The sequence below is a fragment of the Phaethon aethereus genome, assembly GCF_964289735.1.
Source record: "Phaethon aethereus genome assembly, chromosome: 23".
Lineage (NCBI taxonomy): Eukaryota > Metazoa > Chordata > Aves > Phaethontiformes > Phaethontidae > Phaethon > Phaethon aethereus.
The window spans coordinates 5,897,622-5,923,117 of NC_138599.1; the positions used below are offsets into that span (position 1 = coordinate 5,897,622).

The 25,496-nt window shown below is 42.8% G+C and overlaps 1 protein-coding gene across 1 annotated transcript in view; it reads right to left on the reverse strand.

Moving 5' to 3' along the window:
- The window catches only part of PRDM10 (PR/SET domain 10), a gene marked incomplete at both ends in the record, with an annotated part of 33,657 nt that extends 13,018 nt beyond the window's left edge, over positions 1 to 20,639 (reverse strand). The window contains 11 exons of the mRNA XM_082009967.1: positions 4,466 to 4,693; positions 6,810 to 6,939; positions 7,898 to 8,015; positions 8,671 to 8,743; positions 10,900 to 11,103; positions 12,141 to 12,382; positions 12,770 to 12,977; positions 14,004 to 14,123; positions 16,881 to 16,940; positions 18,529 to 18,693; positions 20,547 to 20,639. Of these exons, the coding sequence (XP_081866093.1) occupies positions 4,466 to 4,693; positions 6,810 to 6,939; positions 7,898 to 8,015; positions 8,671 to 8,743; positions 10,900 to 11,103; positions 12,141 to 12,382; positions 12,770 to 12,977; positions 14,004 to 14,123; positions 16,881 to 16,940; positions 18,529 to 18,693; positions 20,547 to 20,639 (1,641 nt within the window). The remainder of the gene's footprint in view (positions 1 to 4,465; positions 4,694 to 6,809; positions 6,940 to 7,897; positions 8,016 to 8,670; positions 8,744 to 10,899; positions 11,104 to 12,140; positions 12,383 to 12,769; positions 12,978 to 14,003; positions 14,124 to 16,880; positions 16,941 to 18,528; positions 18,694 to 20,546) is intronic.
- Between the last annotated feature and the right edge of the window lie 4,857 nt (positions 20,640 to 25,496).

Consider the following 25,496-nt stretch of genomic DNA (forward strand, 5'->3'; position numbering starts at 1 on the left):
GGGCTGCTCTTCTCTGTTTTTCTCCACTCCTGCTGTGCACAATTTCCTTTCTCAGCCCCTGCTTTGTTTTGCTGGGTGCTTTCCTTCAGTCTACCTTTTCTGTAATATTTTGTGATTGTTATCTCTTCCCTTTCTCCCCTTCCCCTTCAGAGAAATGTTATAGAGCCATCCTAGTCCTGATACCAGCGCTGTCCACTGGCGGAACAGTTGCTGCTGGACATGTTGCCTGCTGAAACAGGCAAGTGTGCCCTGCGCCTGCATTTCAATATTGGATGAGAACTTTTATGTTGGATGATTGCAAAGCTGGAAGTCAGTCATACCTCTGCATGCATGAAATCCCACAGCACACTATCACCCATACTGTACTGAAAGTACGCTGCAATACTGCCATTTCTCTGTGATAAGTCTAAGGAATATTTAGTCTTCTCCAAAATAAGATCTATACATCGTCTTTTATCGGTGTCTTCTCTTTTCAGACGTTACGCACAGAATCGACATCATGATAGTTAGGGAAATAGCGCTAGAACATTGCTGGCACCTATGCTTACACACATTCAATATTACATACTTCTCCATGAGATACGTTCAAGACTTCTCCAAACAGATTTCCCTGGCTTCCTCTCTCCTCTTCTTGCAGGAATGTCTGGGCTGACATTTGCTGCGTCCCCTAAGTATGTGCCAACAGCTGACACCAAGAAAGTAAAGTTAGGAGCTCTTCTGCTGGAATGAGGAAACAGCTTGGGAATACTGTGAAAAGCTGTGCTAGAGATTAAATTAGTGAACATGAATGATCCTTTGCACTGTCTGAACTGCAGAGGGAAACCTATACTTTCATTCCAGAAAAAGAAACATAAAAGCAACTGTTTTGCTATTAAAAAAACAGCTAACAGTTTCATACAGGAGCCCCAAATGAGCCCTCTCATGATTTGTCGTCATCTCCATTCTCCATTTCACAAGTGGAGAAGTGGAGACAATGGGAAATACAGGGACCTGCTGTAAGTCACACCGTGAACTGGACAGACAGACAGGTACTGTGTAAAAATTAATCTGTTGCTTCGAGTCAGAAGTATGTAATTTTCCCCTCAACTACGGGGATATGTTAACAAACCAAACAGTTGAAGAGATGCACTTCAAGTTCTTAACTCTACTATTAGCGTACTTTGCTATCTGTGACACCCAACAATCTGACTGGTAAGATAGCAGGCCAGCCTTCTACACCACATCTGTGTAGATCTGTGTAGATCAGCACAGTCCCGTTGCTATCTCAAAAGGGTGAAACCTTTTACTGCTCTTTGGTTAGATAATCCATCAACTATAAAAAGAGAACTAAGTGTTGTCTCATTAACCGATAACATTGATCCAGTGCAAACAACTGTGTAAACAAACCCTCCAAAACTTTAAGATGGATATTACAGTATTTCATCCAAGCAGTTTACTCCTATAATATTCACCTTAAATTTGCAATTAATTGGTGTGAAAAGAACTAGAAGAATGCAAATTGTTATTCAGACAACACTTAGTTCTGGACATCGGTTGCTTAAAGAAGAGCAAAAGTGACAATTTACAATGCGGGGTCAATCAGGAGACACTAAACAGAAGTTGGACAAAACAACATGAAAGGTGGTGCTGTTACGTACCATTCGATTAGATACAGCAAAAACCCAACTAAACAAAAAACCAAACCGAACCTACCTGCAGCTCCAGCTGAGCAGGCAGCATTGAGGGAGAGAAAAATACTTTTGTTATGCAATGGACTTGAAAACAGAAGTCTTGACTTCTGCAAGAGTCACGCTTCTGCAGGCCACTACGAGGGCCAGGTCTTCTGTCTAGAGTTTACTCTTTACTTGGGCAAAAACTGCTTCGACAATTTTGCCTCAGGAAACACTAAGGAGACTGAAGGTTTACCCTGTAGTTAATAACTGCCCAAGGGGACTTAAAAGGGCAAAGATAAAAACCACAGATAATCCTGAAGGTGTTTTGTGACCTTTCATGTTTTCTCAGAGTTGATTAATAATGATGTAGCATGTGCTGCAGAACCACAGTGAGAATGAAATGCTTTTACTAGAAGGAAATAATTAGGGCAGGATGACAACAGCGCGAGGAGTAGAAGAGTGTAAAATTTAAGGCGTAGGGGCTTCTTTTTAACCTCATCTTACTGTTTGTACTCGTCATTACACAACTGGTTGCCTTTCTTTCAGCATCAAGGAAGCCACTGTGCTTTCCAAATCATATCCCTACCCCTGCCAGTTCCTTCCTCTGAGTAAAGCAGTCAACCAAACAAAGGATGTTTTAGGATCAGGTCTGTATGTAGAAAAAAAAGTAACGGGGAAATGCAGATGTTTTTGGGATCAGCCCATAGACACTCCAGACACTGCCTGGAACAGAATTAAAAACAAATACTCATTTTGGCTGCGGACCAAACATTCCTCTAATTTATCACAAGAGTATCTTGAAGGGTAGGTGTATCTCTCTCCAATATTAAGGACGATTGCCTTATTTACGGTCAGATCTCCAAGGAATCTCCACAGGCTCTAAAGCAAATGCTGAAAAATAAACCAATCCTATCAAGACTTGAACCCAGGGGCAGCAGAGATCAGCACTTCCAGCTAGGATGAAAGCACTCTCAGAGCATCAGTGCCTTAAACCTTAGAAAAGTTGAAGCAATTCACAAAGGATTATTGTTTCTGAAAATTAAATCCTGCATGACTAATAACGAAGAACTAGAGTTACACGTCTCCAGATCATAACCAGGAGCCAAGACTTTCTACCTGTTCTGTGGAAGTGAATCATGTACTACACATCTTAAAACCAAACGTTTGCTTGCTTATAACATGAAGTGCATGTTATTGTAAGAAGGTGCTGTGAATAGCTGACTTGAACGAGTGCTCATAGGGGGCTAGAGCTTGCCGTGACTTTTCAGTGCTTAAATAATGCTTGCTAGTTTACTCTTGTCTCAAGTTCTCATTGCTCACAGTTTGACACAATATGGAAAGGTGCTACGCAACCATCCATCTGCCATTCTGCCAGTGCCCCTATCTTGAAACATTCCCAGGACTCTGCTGAACACAAGCTGCAGGTGTACAGGGAAGTTACGGAGATGTGGAGATACAAGCGTGTCACCAAGGACTAAACCACCACTGCACTCCCCTTAGTTGTCATCCATTTTGCAGTGACTTTCCAGGGAACAAAGGCTAAGTCACCGAAGTAACTTCAGAATTTCTGTCCCTTTCTTCCCACATTTACTGTTTAAGAAGATCTTAAGTTCATATTTTGAGCTCTAAAGTTCAGGGAAACAGGCAACACTTTCTCTTCCCATCACACCCAGGCCTCAACTTTCTACTGAAGAAGTTGTGGCATATCGTAAGCAGTAAATACCCATGCTCTTTATTGTCAGAGACTCAGATTTTGTCTTTGTACTCTCTTATCCACCCTTCGATACATTCAGTAAAAATCCACCAAGCTTTTAACATACAAAAATTAAATTACCGGTAGAAACTTGTCACTCAGAGGTGCAAGCTTTTTATATGGTTAAAAATTCTGCAGTCTTAACGCGCCTGAGCCAAATTCTTCCTTCAAGATATGCCGCTGCATTTATGGGGTAACACCACCACTGGTCTCGCGTATATATTGCTATCAACTGAGAGCAAAATTTGGCTCAACGTCTTCCTATACGGAAGAGTTACTCAACTCTTTCCTAATCCTTTCTCATCCCCTAGAAATGAAGTCTTACCCCAATTGCAGCTGTTCCCTTCTGTAATCAAAATTTTACACATGGAAGAAAAAGAAAAAGATTTTAGGCTAAATAAACCAATCTCACAGTTACTCTGCTTGAAGGATTATTTGCTTGAATCATTTTCCCTCCCACACATAGTAGAGAAAAAACAGCTCACCCAGTTGACACAAAGCTCAGGCTCAAAAAGTGTTTGCTGTCAGTACTCAAAGCTCTCAGCACAGGTTTTAATCTCAAAGACAGGCAGGATTCCCTACCCCAAGAAAGGATTTTATCACTAAATATCGTTGTCAAAGTGGATCTAAACTGAGGTCCTGGTTCCTCCCAAAACTATTGGCAAGAAAAGAGTTCCGAGAGACACAGATGGTGCTGTGAACAAGTCATTAGTCTGTGCCACAGCACCATGATTCAGCCGGCTGTTTGCAGCACTCCTGCTTGCCAGCTTGCATAGACTGTGCTTCTATGAAAGAATTACTGTGCTGGACTTGAATCAGCTCCAATTGGTGACCAGTTCTCACTAGCATCTCATGAGATGCTAGTTCTTTACACAAGATTTGTGTTCCTCTCAGTGCAAAGAAAATTGCTGGGAACGAGATGCTTTATTCAGGATTTGGAAATGGATACGACAGTGAGAGAAAGAGACCAGCTGGTCCTGGCAGGCAGGTCCAGCATTCTCTGGGTTACAGCAAGGGGAGAGGGTGAGAGAAGACGTGATCCGCCATCCTCCCTGCTTACCCTGATACGCTTTGCTCGCCTCATATCATCTGCTGTCATGGTGCTCTGCGTAGGCACCGTGCTCTCATCATGCTGCGGCTGGATTTGTAGCGGGTGGTTTTCTGACTGCTGCTCCAGTGCCGACTGCGTCTCTGATGGCACTGGAGTCTGCTCCTGCTGCTCCAGCCCATTCAGTGTGGCTTGTCCGGCCTCATCAAACTGCCCCTTGCTGGAAAAATGCAGCAAGTCCTGAAATCGCAAATCATACAACCAGTGATTATTCCCCCCACCCACTGAAAAATGCTTGAAAATACTCAGCAGACAACAAGATTTCTGCATATTTAATCACAAGCTATAAACAAAATGTGTCCACGCTAACGCTTTCCTACTGTGTTCTATTAATGCTCTCAACAGATCACCTCCGCTTACAGCAACAACATTCAGAGGGCCAGGGAAGAAGCGCTGCAGGTACACGACTCTCTTGGCCATTGTATTGTCTGACCGGACACAAACAAAATGACCCAGCCGTCAATAGCCAAGCAAGTTCTTCTGCGTTCAGGACTATCACTACTTTAACCAAAGATGACACAGGCCGACCTGTGAGAGATTTGACGACCAAAGGGACTAGCACAGACCAGGGAAAGCAGAGAATTTCTGTCTCGTTGAAATTGTTGTCACTTTGAAACATTATCATGTATTGTTACGCAGCGTCTTCTCCTTTCTAACAAACTAGCTGGAATGCTGAACTGGAGAGTGACAAACGAGATGATTATATTGTGCAGTGTGTTTTGCTAGCCAGTTTCCCAGCTCCGCATACTCTCACCTACCCAGCTGTATGCATCACTTGTATTTATCACACAAAGCTGCTTTCCTCCTTTACTGTATTAGCATAAAAGAAAAGAGAGGGCATTGGGAGCAGGAAGCACATACCAAAAAAATCTGCATCCTTTCCATACAAGTTCCAGTAACTCCTCTGGGATGGAATCCTCTCATATTACAAAAAACACCCCCCCAAACCATAGATCCTTACTTGACATCACTTAATGTAACTAAGGAAACTTAAAAGCACAAGCTAGGAAACAGCACCAGAAGTATAATCAGCTCAAGGCTGGTACTGTCAAAGCACAAAAGCTGGTGTGGGAGAGGAAGAATGAGGAGGTGCCAGGAGGAGTGCAGCTGCTACAAACCACAAATGCTTACCAGATAAGAGACACATCGTAGAGCAATATGCCAGCCAAATGACCAGTCCTGGTCTAGGTGGGAAGTTTCCACACTTGCTGATGCTAAACTGTGCTCACAGCATCCCGAGTCTCAAGTTCTCAGGCAGATGAACTCCTGCCTAGTCATTAGCGAGGCAGGCAGACCTCCAAAGGCTTGCGACGTAACCGTGGCCCTGCTCAACCGTATAGACACACGTGAGCTAGCTCTGGGCCATGCTCCAAGCCAGCAGGATGCGAGCCGCCTCCAATCCTGAGGCCATTCAGACACATGAGCACGGGACTGCGCCCAGTAAGCCCAATCTCTCTGGAGTTACAAGTTTGGGAACACCGTTATGCTTACTTGTCTAAATGGGGCTGGCTTGGGTCACGTCAGCTTGCAAAGAGGGTGATCTCGCAACTGTCTGCGCTTAATGCAACATTTAGGGCAACTCTGCATGCTCAGAAAACGAGTGGCATTGCTCCCTCTGAATCAGCCCTGAACTGCGACCCAGTGAGATGTCAGAGGAAAATTACCACTCCAGGTATCAGCTTTCAGCAAAGTCATAAAACAGAGTCATTGATCTCTTCTGACACCTTTCATAAAAGGACTCGGTGGTAACTTAAGCACAGTCAGCATCAGAAAGAACTTAGCATTTTACTTAAGGAAATGCATCACATTAGGTCCCTACAGGATATAACCAACAGCCACCAGCAAGAGAACATTTTGCAGTAAGTATGCCTACAGGAGGCCTTTTCGTTAATATTAAAACATCATAAAGAATCATCGCTGAAACTGATTTAATTCTACCAGCACCAGTTCTAAGAGCAGGCTCTGACCTCACGTTCCAGAAAGGACAAATACAAACCTAAGTTCCCATTACAGGTTTAGCATCTAAATTACTTTTGTGATACTGCTAAACTGCAGCAATAACCTATCTCACTGCTAAGTGCTTTGGGATGAAAGCTGCTATAGAAATGCAAGTGTTTTTACAGTTTTTATAGCAGGAAAGTAGCACGCTCCCCTGGCAGCTAGAAATCCAAGAATTACTTGGGTGTAAGTCCAAAGCACACCCTCAATTTGCACTGATGCCCAAAGTTCTTTTAGTCAAGAGTTTACATCCCACGTCATTTTCTTTTTCCCTCCCTCCCCATCCCCAAAAATATACCTGTGTCCCTTCTTCACACTTTTCCCCATTTTCACTGGTTACTTCCATACGCATGAATTTGGGAGGGCGCCCTGGGCGTCTGCCTGGTCCAAACCTTCTCTTTCCTCGCCCACGACCTCGGCCTCTGGCTCTGCAGAATACATAGTGCTCCCGGTTAGAGACAAAAAAGGATGGATTTGGAATCTCCACTGGTTTTACACATTCTCTCTCAGCATCACTATTCACCCATTCAACTCAGTAACAATGGCCTGCAGTAAATAATAAAACCTGAAGAAATTCTGGCAGCAAAAAAAACCATAGGGTACTGGCTGGTATCTATTCATTTTGTGCTCTATGAGAAACCAAAGCCCAGAATGCACTAAGATCTTTTTCACTAATCGTGGGACTGAGAGGACTACTGGCATCTAGCAAGCCCTCTGCTACGGCAACTCTCTTACTTCCAACACCCCCGTGTACAGTGTGCTGGAAAGCACTTTCAGCTAGATGGAACAAGTGCACAAGGAAACCAATTTAAACCCTGAAGCCATAATGTCCCTCCCCAGAAAGGCACTTCACCAGTGATGTCAGGCAGTAAGCCGAAGTGAACAATTTTCCGCGCCAAAAAAATAAAGAAAACGGAACCCAGCCACTTGCTAAGTTTCAGGAAAAAGAAGGTACCAATGCCTTCTGCTCTCTGGTGGATGTTTGCAGATTCAGCTTTTAATAGGTCAGGATTAGCTATCTTGGCAGCCCAACGAGGAGCCAAAGCACTAGAAGTTTTGTTCTCCAAGCTCTGTATCTGCATACATCTGAGAAGCATCGGTGTTTCAGTATTGCGGTACTGAAATATTGTGGGGTTTTTAAGTCATTAGCAAAAAACCAAGAGCAAACCAAAAAAATCTCACCAGTTTCAATGGGGTATTTATTTCCCTCAAGCTACTTCTTTCACAAATCAGCTTCCTGGTGCCATATTCTTACCTCGTGGTGCTGAGCCACTCTCTCATGGGTACCAAAGTTGGTCAGTAAGATCTGTAGGGCAAAGACCCCCCTTTCTGCAAGTTTGGGGAAGCACCATAGTGATACACAGACAGAGCTAAAGCTTTCAGTACCTGCTGAAGAAGTCCAGCTTCTCATCATGGGAGTTGAGGTGCTGCTGGAGTTGCTCTGAGCTCATGAAACGACGATTGCACTCATAACACGGCCAGTTCTTCTCTTGCTCTCTGAGAACTATGTTCAATTGGAGATGTCAATAACAGCATTTCAGTCACCATCAATTAAACACCTCATTTCCCACCCCCACTAAGCCCTTCTGTCCTCTGTGGGCTGTATTTCTCCCCTGAAGGTTAGACAGACCGCAGAATACCCAGCACTGCTCCATTTAGCTTTGCTTTTATCCCCTCTGCACTGTGGCATGACTACAGCTCATCGTAGAAAAAGGTCACTGGGGACAATTCACATGGACTATATAACCCTGCTTGAAATTCAGGTAGATTTGGAAATACACCCTTGTATGGAAGAGCACCTACACGATTGTGTGTCTGGCATGAATTAGGGGAGGTCAAGAGAAACTTCTCCGTCTAAAGCAGCAGCACATAGGCTTATGACACAGACTCAACATTGGACATCAAATACAGAAACGTACCTCTTTCCAGCAGCAACTAATGCTGCTCAGAAACTGAGGCAAATGTTAAAATTATTGTAATATGAGCATGAGAAGATTTAGCAGAAATAAGCCCCAATAATACCATGTAGGTTTAGTTCAACTTTCCTTAAGCTAGCAGAAATTTGGGAGCACTATACAGGCCGTATTCTTGCGACTAAGAAGTACAACACCCAGCCACCATCACACTGCAACAACCGAGAGCAGAAGAGCCCAAGTTACCCTTCCTTTCCTCCTCAGATATGTCATGGATCTTCTGGTTCACAAACTCTGCGTAAGAGGCTGCATACCACACCTGCACCAGGAACACAAGATAACAGAACACTTAGGTGGAACCAGAACTAAGGGGAATTCATTTGAAAATGGATTTTAAGCAATACATTTACTTCACTCGCCTCAACCACTGATCTTACTGCTCCTTTCATCCTCAATAATAATGCCTGTTGAGATCAATATGCCCCCACTGAGGAATAAAAGAGCTTTGCTCAGAAAGCATATCCATTTAATTTTAAGGTATAGCCTCCTAATATGAACGTTCATCTCACACATGGCTACCAGCAGCTCTAAAGGAAGTAAGATTAATCACTTTAGGCCCAACTGTATGATCGTAAACGATGGATGTCAGCAGAGTACTGTTACTTGTTGTACCAAAAGGAATGGAAAAGTTTAACTTGGGGGATTTCCCATTTCTTTCCTGCTCTCTTTACAGAATCACAGCATGGTGGGGGTTGGAAGGGACCTCTGAAGATCATCTGCTCCAACCCCCCTGCCAAGGCAGGATCATCCAGGGCAGGTTGCACAGGAACACGTCCAGTTGGGTTTTGAAGGTCTCCAGAGAAGGAGACTCCACAAACCCCTCTGGGCAGCCTGTTCCAGTGCAGGCAGCAGCATCCACAGCGACTCATTTAAAATGTTTCTGAACTTCTGACGGATTGGAGCAATAAGGTCCTGCTTCCCAGAACAAAGATCTGCCAGGCTGCAGCATGCTAGACCCACTTTTGTAATACAAGGGATTTAGGAAGCCGTCAGCAGAGAGAACCACAGGAGGCAGACAAAGTTTATTAGAGCCTGAAATCAGATGCTCACACTGAGCTGAGCATTCTTGCAGCGTTTCTCATTTTATCTTACTGTTGGATTAAAAAGGTTCAGTTTGAGAAGAGATTTCTTTAAGAAGGCATGAATAGATTTTCAGCATGAAAAACCCAGGCAAGTTTAAACCTGTAGAGGGCTGCAGGCGTTTTCACAGCAGTGGCGAGTGGCATTTCTAACTCCTTCAAAGACTCAGTAGCAGGTGCGTGTTACTTTGCAGGCATCTCACTAGCTCCTAGGCTACTCACCTGTCACGCAATAAAGAAGTTCTCAAGTTTAACTGACTGATCCTCCTAGTTCAAGCTTTGGACAATATTTGTATGAATGCCCTACATTCACACTTGGGGAGGAAAACACATGACAGAGCCTAGGTAATTAGCTTTTAATTATCAAACCGATTTTACTCCAAAAGACACTACTAACACACGACGCAAGAAAAATGGTGCTTCTACAGGCAGCTCTGTACAGATGTAATTAAAGTCTGATTTCAAATTGATTTCAAAACTGTTGAAAAAATGATGTTTGTATATACTTAAAATGGATTAACACGGTTGCTAGTGTTCAGCTTAGACAAATCAAGGACTGGTTTCAAAGAAACCAAGAGTTCTACTCTTAAAAATCAGCAATAAGTATGTAAGCAGGCTTTTGCCCTGGTTTAGCTAAGTGTATTTAAAATGTGGGGTTTTTTTGTTCTTGTCTTGTTTTATTTGTTGTTGAAATTTATGTGCAAGAAAAGATCTGAAGAAGAACAAAAAATTTCCTGATATCCCCAGTTCCCCAAAGATGTTGAAAACAAAGGCCGTCTCAGCCAGCCACGCTACTCTGAGCTCAAAGTAATCAATACATTTTTAGAGGGAACAAAAAGTAACTCACAGGGAAGTCACAATATCCTTTATCATTTTCCACATGCAAAGTTTCAAAAGTTCCAGGAAAGCCAGGTAAAGTGAGAGACCATATTCACTTAAGGCACCAGAAAACAAGTCAAGGGCACACAGGACTAACTGGAAAGGGCATCCAGAACTAAAAAGAATAAGACTGCTGCAATAAAAATTAGATTGCATCAGCAAAATATATGCAGTGTAAAGCATGACAGTGACAGACAAATTATGTACGTACTCTTATTTTAAACTTCCTCATTTTGTACCTCAGACAAAGCTCATCTAAAATCCGCAAGTCGGTGGCTAACTACTTACTGACTTCAGTGACATTTGATTCAGACCATCATGTGCTTTAGCAGAGGAAAAAAGCCCTAAAACTATTTACAGCAATCATTTCTGGCACTTGGAGATGCACTTATGAGGGAGTAACTCTTACAATTTTATTTCATCAGGAGAAAAGTGAGTCACGAGCAATATGCCATACCTTGAGCTCCTGCTTGGGCTCCACGTTTTTAATGGTTGTGTAATAAATGTGGTGGCCATACTGATACGCTACCAGGTTCTGCTCCAAATGGTTTTGAGCTGGACGCACAAACATCATCCAGTTACAAAGAGCCTCGCTAGAAAGTTCAAACCACAGGTCCTCTTGCAAATCTCTGTCTTTTCTGTCACCTTTATCAAGAGACACCTGTAGCAAAATCCAATTATATATGACTGTAACTGCCTGGCAGCAGGTTCAAGAGAATCTGAGTTTCTAAAAACAAACAACTACTGTGACTATGCAACATTTACATTAGGAAAGCAATGCAGGCATAGCTAATTTTCTCTTTGCTAACAGGGATCCAGAAACAGGCAGCACTTTGAAAAATACTTAAAAACAGGTAGAGATTTAACTAGGGAGCCACAATAGACCCTTCCATGGCTTTCAGGGCCAAGAAGCATTCACTAAGAGTTAGGCACAGTACTTGATGTGTGGCTATAAATGAGGCACAAAAAACTGGAGCTTTAGTAGGTTATACGGCATCAGTTGTCAGATGTTTCAGACTGGAGACCCACTTCTTTCATTTCCTGACTCATGACACTGCCTCAAGCTGGAAGCTGCACTTCTTTAGTGGAACGTCTGTTGCGTTACTGCATCTGCCTGCAGTCACAACACTTCCTTGTCAGATGCTGACCATCCAAGACCAGCGCTCCTAAGACTGTGGACCTAATCTCCAGCAAATAAAGGACCAACTCCTATAATGAAACCAGTAAATAAATGGATAAAAGTCAGTCAAATCTATTATACCTCACACCAATGACTTGTCATGACGAAGGGGAAAAAAAAACCCTCCGCTGCCCTACATCTTCTGGGGGAGGGGAAGGAAAAGGGAAGAAAAATATTTTAAACTAAAATTACAGCATGACACAAAATAATGGCTGCAAAACATCCTCAGATGGGCCTGCTATTTTTACGTCCAGATGCTGCTTCAGCCCATGTGAGAGTGATTCATAGCGTTATGCATCCTATAGATCATAACACCATCATGCCAGAATATTCACCACGATTATTGTATCTCCCTGAATAACAGACTAGATTCAAGCCAAAGCAATCTGGGTATTTCTGAGTTACATCCCTAGAGATGTTCTTCTGCTACTTCCATCTCTGAGTGTAACATATTCATTAAAATCCAAGCTTAAGCACAAATGGGTCCCTCGTCTCGCCTCACACACACCCCCCCTTACCTTCAAATGGATATAGCAGTCTTTGAGTTCAGTTTGTCTCACCAGGGGTCCTTCCACAGGTCCAAACTGTGTGCGTTTTGGGATACGCCGTTTGGAGAACACACCTCCCAAAAACCTGTCTATATAGAGCACCAAGGGGAGGCTGGCTCTCGCCCTGGTCAGCACAGGCCGGTTTGGGATCGGATGCAAAGGTCCGTGCTTTGGACACACAGAGGGATGCGCGTTATTACACTCTTCGCACCCTACAACACAAAGTCAGAGAGGACACGACTGTCAGGCAGACGCTCACGCACCAGCTCAGAAGAGACAGCCTTATCTCTCTCCCAACATCTTTGGCTCAGCCACGGGAACGTTTTATTCCTATAGTCTGCCTACATTTTAAAACATTAGAGAGAGGGCAGCCTCCTGCAAAATGAAGAACAAAGCAGCTCAGAGACTCCACCTGAGACAGAATCTTGTCTTTCCGGTAAAGCAGCCCAATATGAGTCTACATTGCTGGGTATAAAGGAGTTTACTTATTACTGCTAAAATCTGAGTGGTTTTTGACTCCATTTACTAGAGGGCTGATGGAGGTGAAAGAAAAACAGGGGAGGGCAGCCAACACACTACATACGACTTCGTATGCTTACACAAATCATTGGGATCAAAGGGTCGAGGTGGATCCGGATCCCATTCATCCATGTCAGTGTCTTCTCCCTCTTCATCCTCATCTTCATCCTCATCATCTTCCTCTTTTGTTTCCATCCTTCCCATTTGATTCTGCAGAGGTGCTAAAGGGTCAGAACCATCCACTGCCTCCATAGGAGGTAACACCTGGTTATGCACCGGTAATGATGCCTGAGGAGAGAATTCATAACCAACAATCAAAATTGATACACAAGGGAAAACATTCTCTTTACAAAGACGAGCAATGAAGGTTCTCACTAGTCTACCCTTTCTGCTTCCTTTGGTAATGGAAAGAAGGACAAGGGGAAGCGAAGCAACATGACAAACGATTGCCGAAGGATGTTTCGCATCGCTGCTGCCAACAGCCTCGCTCAGGACAGCGCTGTGTCACTACCTAGCTCGACCCTGTCAAGGACCGACATCTCAGGAGAAGAAACTGAAATCAGGAGAAGTTCTGGACCCTCACAAAAGGTCTGAAACAAAGACCAGGCGCTGTGGATATTATCTACAACCTAAAGCTGTATTTTAGCTTCTTCCATACAAGTGAGAGAATGCTGCGCTTTGGCACATGATCTTTTCTCTCCTATCGTACAATCAAACTAGAACAATCCCCAGAGCACACATGTAGAGATCAATAAGGGATGAGACAACACGGGGACTAGATATAAACTATGGGACACGGAGGACAGTGGAAGGCATTGTATTTTCTCACTAATTTTAAAGTTTATCCCTTTCTTCCCCTAGAAAAAACAAACCAAAAATTAATGGAAGTGCACCGCACAGAATATTCTGTCACCCACGCCAAGCTTCTGAGGTAAAGAACAAGAAATACTACGCACACTAAAGCTGTCTTAAAAGACTGGCAGGGAGACCCAGTGGATGTTGGTCCTATGTGCCAGTCAGCATTACACCTTCTGTTAACTTTGCTTTCCAAAGCTGAGAAGAGTATTTTAAGGTGGCTGCTCAAGACAGAACAATCTGTAGAACAGGTTTCTCCGTGTATTAAATACATGATCTCTCCCTAAAAAATAACCCCACACATTCCATGGTGAGACTATGAAAGACAGTACAAATCTGTGCTACAGCTTTCTCGCATCTCCTCTCATCTCACTCAGACATGTTTCATCACCCGAGACAATGGAGCAACGAAATCGGTGTACTCGTACATTTAAAAGAAAAGGGTGCCTGGCAACTTACTCTATCTGCTTGCGGACCCTGCTCCAGAGCCATTTGCTGAGGGGATTCGGCAACGTTGCCGAGCACGGACAGGTTGGTGGGATTCATGCTCTGAGCAGCAGCAGGCAAAAGCACAGTTACCTAAAATTATAGGCACTCATTTTAGCACTGCGTCATTTCCATCAGTCACTTACATACGGGCAGTGCCCTGCATGCAAAGCTCCCTGGAGTCCTACACTAGGTCAAAAACTGCAGCATTTGAATGATTTGTTAAATTTTTTTTTTTTTTTTAAAGTAGGGATGATGCACTTGGACAAAACCTGCAGATCCAGGGACAAAGGGAAAGGCTTCAAAACTCAGTCTAGGTTTTGCAGCTTTTGAATTTCCTATGTCCCACTTCTGGCTTTAAATTAAGGTCCTACCCAGCTGGGGTTTCAAACTGCACTACAAACACATGTGAAGAGCTCTTTAGCACTCGGTAAAACCAGTGATGTGTAGTCTTTTTCTCTTCTACCTCCAAATTTACGTTTTTTTAAGGGAAAAGGTAAAGAAGGAAAAAGAAGCATTTCCTCTTTTTTCCTATCTTTCTTTTTCTCAAGCCAACCAAGATCCATTATAAAAACAAGATGGTGTATTGACCTCGCTGGAAGATCAAGCACTCAAATGAGAGGATTCCAACAATTATTCTTCCTTCACGTTATTTGGTCACGCTATACATTTTTGGTTATTTTCATACTCATTTTTTTGTGTAGTAACAAGGAAATTAATGCATATTACCACACTGCTCCTGTCCATTCAGCGATAAAACAAAGCAGAATTATAATTCTCGGAACCACCTTTCCTGTCTTTGTTTCCTGCTTATCTACACAGGAATTTGCACCGTTATCCCGCATGATTTTTCATCCTTCTCTACAGTTGACATCATATGGCTTCTAGTTTGTGCCTCTGACTGTTAAACAGCTTTTACACTAAAATTAAATCCCTTACCCCTCTACAGAGTGCTTAATAAAAATCAGATAAAACCGAGAACAGCCAATTGTGAAGGAGCAGACAAGAAAATCCATAACATAAGCAGATAGACAGTCTAAAAACTTCAAATCTCGTTGCTTTCTTTTAAGAGTAATTTATGAAACAGCTTAAAAACTACAGCAAAAAGACTTGAGCTAACCGTGTGACAGCGAGGAAACCGCCAAGGCGACAGCTGAACCAAGCTGTCTGGTATTGACATTTCTGATGCCAAGAGGCAACAGAAAAGGCATCATTATCCAATGGCTCACCTCCAGGTCTGCCAGCAGCGAGAGGTTCACACAAGCTTGCGTCTATTCATACCTCATATTAGCATTTCCTACTACTAATGACACTTCAAACACATCCTTACTTTCACTTTCACGGCAGACACTGCAAGGAATATAGGCATTATTTTTAAAAACCTTTCCATTTCTTTTTAAGATAAAGTTTCCTTTGAAGGACAAGAGGAGCTCTATTATTTTAACATTTGTTGTCAGTTCAGGGACGTCCCACATGAAATGCTGATGTAAAAACACCTGCAAAGGCAGGAGCTTGCCATAATGAGGGACTAACCGTTCACAAGCGAAGGAACATCTCTGCTGGGCCTGCTGTCACGGCGTTGGAAGGGAGGACAGGCTGAGGACACACAGACAAGTGCTCGTGCCCTTGATACTCAACATGGGATAGTAACAGCACACCACCTCTCCTGTCAGACTGTCATTTGCTCTGCACATCTAAGTAATCTCTGCTTTTAATTAGATTGTCTGTTTGCTTGTTGAATAATTAAATGGGGGTTTTTTGGCTTCTTAATGCAAGGAAACTGATGTGGCAAAAAATTCCAGAATGACACTCCAAATACTCCCAGAGAACTGGAAGAAAACAGGCAACGCCTTTACTGGGTCAGTCATATCATTCCCTGCCTACGCCTCAACAGTTTAGAAGGTCTGCTTTCAGCAAGAAGAAAATTTATTTGCAGTGCATATTCAATCCCTCACTCTGCCCTGCGACTGTCAATAAATATGCATTTTAACAATGGTGTTGGTAATGATTCAGATCTAACAGGTCAATTTGCATGTGCCATTAAGGATTCACCAAGCAGTAATGATTTTAAGTCCCTACGACAAGCGGAGAATTTGAACTAGAGATCTAGATCGGAAAGCACCTATACCTGGATTACCACAATACAGTCCCCAAACATCCTTGTAAAAGGTAGCAACAAAACCTTCACATCCATGACAGATGAAAAAAGAAAAAGCATCAAAATTTATAACCACAGGCTCCAATTTTGTTCTGTTCCTTGCCCACTTCACCGCTGGCAAGCACATCAGATCTGGGAGGCCCTAGTAAGGTAAAGGAGCCAGTAATTTAACTTCTTCAGGTTTTATAATTAATTTCCCGTGAAGTTTCTGGTAAATCTAGAAGTTGATCCAAAATTTCTATCCCTTGAGAGCCTTTTACGAATTTAAAGGCATTTGGATCAGAATTTGTATGAGGACCCAGCCTTTCCAGAATGACATTCAAATAAAGTCAGCCATATCAGCTTGCTGACTTAAAGGGACAATGTTAAAAGATTTTTCATTTTATCTGAGGCAATAAATCAGCATTTCTGTTGAAGATGAATTAAAAAAAAAGCAAAAAAACATCCCACCAAACCTCAAACTCTCTTAACTTTTCATCGTCATTCATGCACAAACTAGCCAAGATAACAGTGGCTTGTTATCGTAAGCTTTTCGCCCCTGGTCACTGGGATGACAGTACCTGACTGAAGACTGCCATTTGACAAATTCAAAGATAGCTTATTACTGTCTAGCACCACAAAAACATCCCTTTACCTCTGGTAACAGTTTCCTTACAGTTTCAGGCCCAAGGAAAACAATGTCTCTTCCTTACCTGCTGGGTGGTGGCATCCTGTTGGACGTAAGCCACTTGGGACGGATCTGTAAACAGAGTCTAGACAAAGTGAAAAAGGCTTATCAAACTGGCCTTGGGGTTGTTTACTCCCAACTCACACAAAAATTACCCTGCCACCAAGAAGTGATCCACATTTGGTCCTTTGCTAACTTCTAATGTGCCTGTTATTCACAGTAGATTAGTTCAACTCACTCAAGTGGACCTACGTGCATAGAAATTAAAGTAAAATTAGGTGGCGCTCCATAAAAAGGTATTATTGTATTATGTGGCATTTTTCATCTATATACCTAAAGTGCTTCACGAGATTTGATAAATTCTACAGGATGAAATTCAATAGGTATATGAACACTACGCAATACTTGAGGGCAGGACAGAAGGTAACTGTTAGCTTTATCTTTCTGCAAATTCACAAGACATCTGCATGCTTCCTTTTGAGGCACTACTGGGCATATCCTACATGTGAATTTGATACGGCCAGGATGCTGGGTTTTTTTAAATTTTGTAGAAGACACAACAACTCCAGCAGCAGCCTGCTAAAACAGCCCTGAGGGGAAGGCTTCCCCCAAGGAAAAGCCAGACTTAGATGAAAACTAAGTACTGACTGAAGTCAGCCTTGCTTGCTTTGCCAAAATTTGCAATATCTGCAAATAAAAATAAAGCAAGGCATAACACAAATTCCATTAGCACTTTGGCAATTTCATCTCAGTTACATGATAGCGTCTTAATACTGCACTTCTTTTGACAAAATGATAGTATTGAGAGTTTTGGAGTTACTTGGCCAGTAACATCCTGGGAGATATCCTCTCAAACTCTCGTATCCTCTCAGAACATCCCACCACGCAGGAACTGTTTTTATTATTTTTAACAGCTAAGAACTGCACAGGAGACAGACCACACCGCACAAGGCTATGTCAGTGCTGCTGCAGGTGTCAAGTACATGCACTTTGTAGCACTGCTAATCTGACCTGTCAGCAAAGACACTATAAAACGTTCTTGACAAAGCATGCCTGTTCCTCTTTTTTTTTTTTAATCAGTCCACACAGAGGTACAGATGCATAGTCTATGAACCCCATGTCAACACATGCTGCCAGAGAATAAAGCTATTTGATATAATTATGAAGAAAAAGAACCCAAGTCTATAAAAATCAACAGCTTCTCTGAAGAGAGACTACAAAATTAGATTTAATACACTGAGATCCTCTGCAAAAAGACATGACTGTTATTGTAACTATCAATTATGAGAACTGTACTATGCAAAACAAGGACTCTTCCATAAGACACATAGCTCGCTCTCAGCATTTTACTGAATACAACAGAGGCAAACTTTCTGGAGAGATTACCCGTGTTTTGGAAAACACCTTTGATTTAATTATAATCTCATCCACCTTCAGCAAAATAACCAGCATTTCATAATTCATAGCCTCGACATCCTCCGATTACCACATCTGCACATCATACAAACAAGCAGCGTGAAGTCCCTGTTCGGCAACGGTCAGATAAAAGTGTTAAGAGCAACTGCCTGCTATTTTCCAGTCATATCACTTGGCTGGTAACTGCCTTTCATCTCAAAACAAGATTGTCTTGTTTTCTAGGTGCCGAAATGGGGTGGGCTCAGAACCACACATGCCTGCGTCGCTTCCACGGGATGGATGTAAACAAGCGTGTGCTCCGAGGTGTCCACGGAGGTGTAGGAGGTGCCATCCGCCGTGTAGACTACCTGCTGCGAGGGACGGTCCTGCTCATCACTGTACACAATCTGTGCCACTGTCCCCCCCTCAGGGACAAAGTGCACCTGGAAGAAAAAAAAAACAGATCCTGTACCAAATCTGAAACATATGCCTATGGGAAACAACACAAGACACAGAGGTTGCAAGGTGCCTTGGAAAGCAGAGAATACCTTAAAGCAGTTGTGTCCCAACTACCTAGCCAATTCTTTGGAAAGCAATAAAAACCACACTGTATAATGCACACTTAAAGCGTCACTGAATTAGGCTAGCGATGTAGAAATCTGGACATAAGCTACCATCGGTTTCTGGTTTTACTCTGCATGTTAGCGCAAGACCTAACTGGTATAAAGGGCACCTTCCCATACTTAGTTCTTGCATGATGCTTTGAAAAGTCGTAAGAGAAAGAAAGTTCACATTTGAACTGGTGTATCTATGGGATTTATTGGTATATTGCTTCCCTATATTCTCGTATTCCTTTCTGGATTTATGATAATTACTTCATTCAGCTAGTTTTGTAGTCAGAGGTAATTTTTTCTGTTTGATGAATGGCTAACAGAACCTATTAACTTTGATACTGCTTCAAGTAATAGTATTGCACCTATCACAAGGAAGCAATAGCATATGTTAGATTGCTTCTCTGTAGTACGTACATACAGTATCAGTAGAAAATTCAACTATTTACACAGAGAAATATCTAACTGAAAACATTAAGCAATGATTCCAAGGACTACTGGAACAAGTTATGTCTAGGGCAGCAGTTCAAATCCAAACAAGTCGATTTTGACAGAACATTATGATCATAAGTGATGATCAGTGGCCTAACTTAAACAAGCTAGAATACTTAATTCCAGAGGCAATAGGAACATGTTTATCTTTTGACACCCTTTATATGCTGAATACCCTTTTCAGCATATGGGTAAAATAGGACAGTTAACAGGAAACCCAGTTTTAGTATCCACATTCATATTCACATAAAATGTTTTCACATAAAAATGTGGAAAAACAAACAACCCTGTGGCATCATTTTATTTTCTTTGTTTCACCTTTTTGCTTTTGTTTTAGAAGACACCCAGTACTCCCCTGCAGATGCTAAGTGCCAATTCTGTACAATAAATCCTCATGCCAACATTACGGTAAGGAAGGATGCAGTGTTTCACATTTGGAGAGCACTCTGCAAACACTAATTAAGCCTTATAACTGCCACATGCAAACAACAGTATGGTTATCCCGTTGTATAGGTAACGGAACACAGGCCATTGAGAAGTGCCTTTCTTTGCAAATTGCAAAGCTGGAAATTACCGGGAGAGTCAGAATTTCTCAGCTTGTGGGCCAAATGACACGCAACACCCTCTTCGTAATGTATTCCAATGAATAAATCAATTTACAGTCTTCTAGAAATTCTCAGCTGCATTGTCCCCGAAACACAGAGACTAGCTGCATACATCAGAATCTGACTGCCTTAGTCACTAACAATTAACATTTCTCCCTTCCCCACTACCCAGATGTCTAACTGGAAAAAATTATTCAGATTACTTTCCCCAAGGTCCACCCACAGTTCCAACAGATTTGACTGTTACCATCAAAATGGGCTGCCACAGACCACAGATTTTGTTAATATTAATTCACCTGAATACCCTTTCACTGTCCCACATGGTTATACATATATTTGAACACTGAAACTTCTATAGCCGCTGGCCGGTTTCGTTTAGCTCGTTTCAGATGTCTGTGTATTCACTGCTGCGGTTTGCACAGCTCACTTTCTGAAGCTTTAATCCAAAACCACCACAGACATGTCTGTATTTCTCCTCAAATGAAAGCTGTAAGAAACAGTTGAATGGGAACGCCTGCTTGCTAAGCCACCGCACCGAGTCCAATTCACTCTGAGCAGAAACCGAGAGCTCTGGAAGGCGCTAGTCACCTGAGCAGTATTCTGTTCCTGCTCAGCAGAGTCAGCCCACACCTGAGGACTTTGCTCTTTGGAGTCCATCTCCTCCCTGCCGTGGTGCTCCATGAGGAGAGGGATCTACTGGAGGAATGCCTGGCTGAATAGATTCATCTGTTCACTGTGTTTCTACTTCCAGAAGTCAAGGTGATCTTCAGTAACATGACTACAAAACAAAAAAAGAGAAGAGATGGAGATATTAAGACAAATGTGAGCACAGAGATAGGAGGTCTTATCATCAGCTACTGCACTACAGAAACACACAGCCACGGTAAGGCATGCTTGGCTTTACAAACATGCACATTCTCATTTACCATGCTCAAGTTCTGCTGTATAATACTTTCCAGGTCCTATTAAGGAGGAAACAAGTCAACCATTGCTACAATTGCACTGAAGGATTATACTGAATGCCTCCTGCACAGAAAGATTATACCTAACTCCTCCTGCATGTCTTTCCTTGGCCGCAGGCAGTCCACAAAATATTCTTCACATTGCCCTGCTGGCACCTACAGGCCCAGAAATCAATAAACGATGCAGAAAATTGACCTTAAGCCTCCCACAAGAAAACACTACGTTCAGAGATGCATCAACAGTTTCTCGGCTTGTCTGAAAGAGGTTTTGTTCAAGAACCAACTGGCTTTACATGTACAGGCAGCTTTCAGCTTGTACAAAAAACTGTAGTCCCAGTTGGTATTCAGGCAATGTTACAACAGACAACTTTTAGAAGAAGAACAATGAAACTTAAACTCTAATTCATGTGAGCCCAAAGATCCTGACAAATTGCTTCCAAGCTAGGTTTTATTCACCTCTCGTAATTTTATTGGGGCCTCTCAATCTGCCATTGGGAATCTCAGAGGTGTAATTTACAGCTCTGGTGATTGGTTTAGTCAGTGGTTCAGCACCTTCCCAATTCTTCGTCTCCAATGTCATATTAAATCACAGGCCCAGGAATTAGCATGAGGCTGAGCCCATTTAATTTTTCAGCTAGTCCAATTAACTTCATTTTATACTGAGGGCCTCGGCGGGCTGATCCAATGCCAGTACCCCGTCTGTGCACCAGGAAGCAAGCAGAAGGCTCCTTGCTGACGCTTTCATTCATTTGCATTTTAAACGCAAATTATTTTAGTCATAATTTATTCCCATAAATGCTAGCAGTTGGCTTGTCATTGACAAGCTAAAAAAAGATGAGGGGAGGAAAAAAAAAAAAGCAGCAGGCACTTTCTGCCTTCTAATTTCGCCAACAACGAACACGCTTTGCAGACCCGAGCACTGACTGTACCACTGGTCCTGGCCAGAACGTATAAATCAATAGTAACAGAAAAGTCTCGGGCTAACGTCACTGAACCGCATGGTGGGGGGGGGGGGGAAAATCATATTACTTCCATGTATACAAAGAAAAACTGTGGGAAAGATATTTCTGGGCATCACTAGACAGTAAGTCATGCCATTATTGGTGACTAGAGCCTAACGTTTACTTTCTCATGCCAAGCAACCCAGTACACGCGTGCCAGGCGGTCCCCCATGCCAGCAGAGACTGAGCAGCGGTGCGACGGCTGTTCTGACTTCCTATTAGACCCATACATCCCTGGGTTCTGGGATAAAGGAACAGAAATCCTATCTCCGTTAATATTACTTGATACAAAACATCCAGAAAAAGCACTGAGGAGAAAAGGAAGAAAGAAACACATGTACCTGCGTGCAACGTTTTAGCTAAGGGATCTCATTAGTATGGAAAAATGAAGTGCAGCAAACAACGGTTAGCCTGATAAAGCCAGGGTCACTTACAAATAAATATTATTTATATATATTACAGCACACACCAGCTCCGATATATAAATAAATATCATCCATCCATACATAGTACCTTTCATCCAGCTATCTCCAAGCTACTTGTTATGTTATTAAGGATTAATTCAGGGGATTTTCTCATACCTAATCCTATTTTCCACCTTCACTCAACTCCAACGCTCATTTTTTCAAGTGTATGATCACCAAGGGGTCCAGAACTGCTTGTGTGAAAAGTGACAGCATTTATGTCAGTAACATAATCTGAACCACAAATTTTGCATAAAATTCAATGCCTGTTGATATTCTTTGTCTGGTTTACCCCAAAGCGTTCCTTCTTGACTGTCATTATTAATCAGGAGCCAATTCAGGTAATTGCACTAACAATAGCCAGCAGTTTAATCAATTACCTAATTGCTTCAAAAAATAAAAATACATGCTCGAGGTTTCAAGTTTCAGTGGTTTGGGTTTGGGTTTTGTTTTTTTTTTTTAAATATAATTATCTTGTTAGTAATAATGCAATTAAATTAACCAGTTACTGAATGAAGAGAAAGGCAAGGTTCCGGCTAATTCCACATGATGCAACAAGTAGTAGAATTTTTGGCTGACCTTCCCTTACAAGCAGACACTGAAGGTCTGAAGGAAGATGCTGACTCACTCCTGCAGACTCATTTTGGCACAACTAACTTACAACTTGACTGGAAAGGAGTCCGAAGGGTTCAGACAAGTCTTTAATAGACAAAACTGGGCATTAAGATTCATCTTTGAAAAAAATTGTACCAAAAAGTTGGAAAAGAAAGAAGACGACAGTCATTTCAAGTTTTGCCACGGTTCTGAAGGTTAACACTCGTCTCAAATCCCAGGGGAAAAAAAAATAAAAATCAAGGTTGAGCCAAATTCAGTAGCCCGGTGGTGCAGTTTCTATAAATGGTACTATTATTGCTGTTCTTCACAGAAATTAGAAAAAATATACTGCTCAACCCAGCCAATTGTGTAGCAATAACAATCAGACTATATCAGGAGCTGCAGAATTTGCTGATGCTTTCAACTTCTGTAATTCAAAATACATGCTGGGCTGTATTTTGCAGTACATTCCTGCGCCTCTGGTATGCATTCCTATCAAAGGCTGGATCTCCGTGAATTCTCATCACTTCTGTCATCACCAAAATACACAGAAAGGCACGTTTCCCTGGAAACGTGGAGTGAGGAGTCAGTGCGAGAGCAGGCAGGCCACATCCCAGAGAGGTCCCAAGGCCAGGCAACAAAGAGGGCACGAGGCAGGAGCAAGAACTGAAATTTGGCTGGTACGAAAGGCAGTAGTGAAACAAGACCTGCAGTTAAGGTCAGGAGCTGGAAAGCGTGATCTGGTCCAAAGTCACTGACAACAAAACTGCCAGAAAACAGACACCTGCGTAAGTTTTCTAACACTGATGACAGTAAAGACCAAAATAACTTTGCTCACTAGTCCTCCACAGGATGCTCTCCCTCATTAATCCCGCATAACTTTAGTTTCTGCTTTAAGTCCCCCCTCAATACCCATTACAGCTGTGACGCCGACAGCCACAGCACCTCGAGATTTTACCAATTTCCCTGTGGTCTTCTCTCAGCAGAGACATGTCACTGCACAAGGAAGTGGCAGATGTCCGGCTCAGCCCATAACCACAATATAATTTTGAAAATTAGCTGCAGAAGAATCGTGATGAGTACATTAGGGTATGTGTGCCTCTACACCGAGCCTGTTCGCAATACCAGTTTGGGAGATCTAGTTAAAGAAAACACTTATTTTCTCAAAGCGTCTGTCTGGAAGCTTGGCTGTTTTTTTAGCAGAAATAAATGCGAAACTTTGGGCATCAGCAACTGCCGAATAGCTGGCATGCAAGGGAACACTCTCTGCTCATCTCTGCTTGCTCTCTGCACTGTTTGCCCCTGGATTATCCTTTGCAATTGTTGATTTGTTCCTCCCCGTATCTCATACGCATCAGACATTTTCAGACAAGCTAAATGCCATGGCAAGCACCTCAATGGCAAGTTCTGCAGCGTCCAAGGGGGACCCAGACACGTAATCAGACCTATCACCCAACAGGTCAAACGCAATTCTGTCACCACCCCAAAGCTTGCGTACAAAGCTGGTAAGCAGCACACGCACGAGCGAGAAGCAATGCCAACATGTGAGATGCTAAAGCATTTACAGAGACTGTGAAGATGGCCTTTTCCTCCCCCAAAATAGCAGGCGTGCCTCACCCTGTCCACGCTGGTGACGACACAAGCTGAAATGGTAATAAGTATAAATATAACCCAGTATCACTCCAGTACGTCAGTGGCAGGACGCAGTATGTCAGCTATAACGTGAATCAAGATGCAAGACATTAACGTGAATCAAAAACCCACAAAATGCCCGTTACTTTAAAAGAAAGGCACATCTAAATTTGACACTGATGTTACCTTGCACATAGCCAAATTCTGGTGTACATCCTGGCACACAAAGTATCTGCTCCAGTGGAAGATCAACTCATTCTGCCTTGTGTTTGCTGGAGCTCTCTCCAAGACGGCAGCACCCATGGGTGCTGCTCTTGAGCTCCCTATGACACGCCCACGTTTTGCACAGGTAGAAGCACGCTCAGAGTTAGGAAGCGACACTAGCGTGCGGCTGTGCTTATCTCTCGGCGAGGCTTACCAGCGCAGGAACAACCTGGTGCTAACCACAACTAGAAAGCATCCGATTTAGAGTTGGAGCGCGGTCGGCAGAAACACAAGGCAAGTCAAGTATTCTTCTACATGCGCACCCGTAATACCCAGCTGTCTGCCTCATCAGGTAAGTGCAAGTAAATCCACCACCTCTTCACGACAAAACAGGTTTGTTTCAGTATGCCATTCACATTTACCTTCCTTTTCTCAACACCCTCTGGGGACCTGCTGATGTCGGAGACCTACGGCCTTCCTCTAGTTCTTGCCTATTACATCCAATCCAAAAAACCTGATGCTTCTCCTCTGCAGCTGGAAAGCGCCTTCACACCATTGCCTGAACAGTTCTTCATCTTTTTGGAAATCTAACTTGAAAATTTCTTTTGGCCGCCACGATAGCCCTCTCTCCTGTCCCCGCAGCATGTTGTGTTCTCTGAAGCTGTATTATTAAATCAGCAG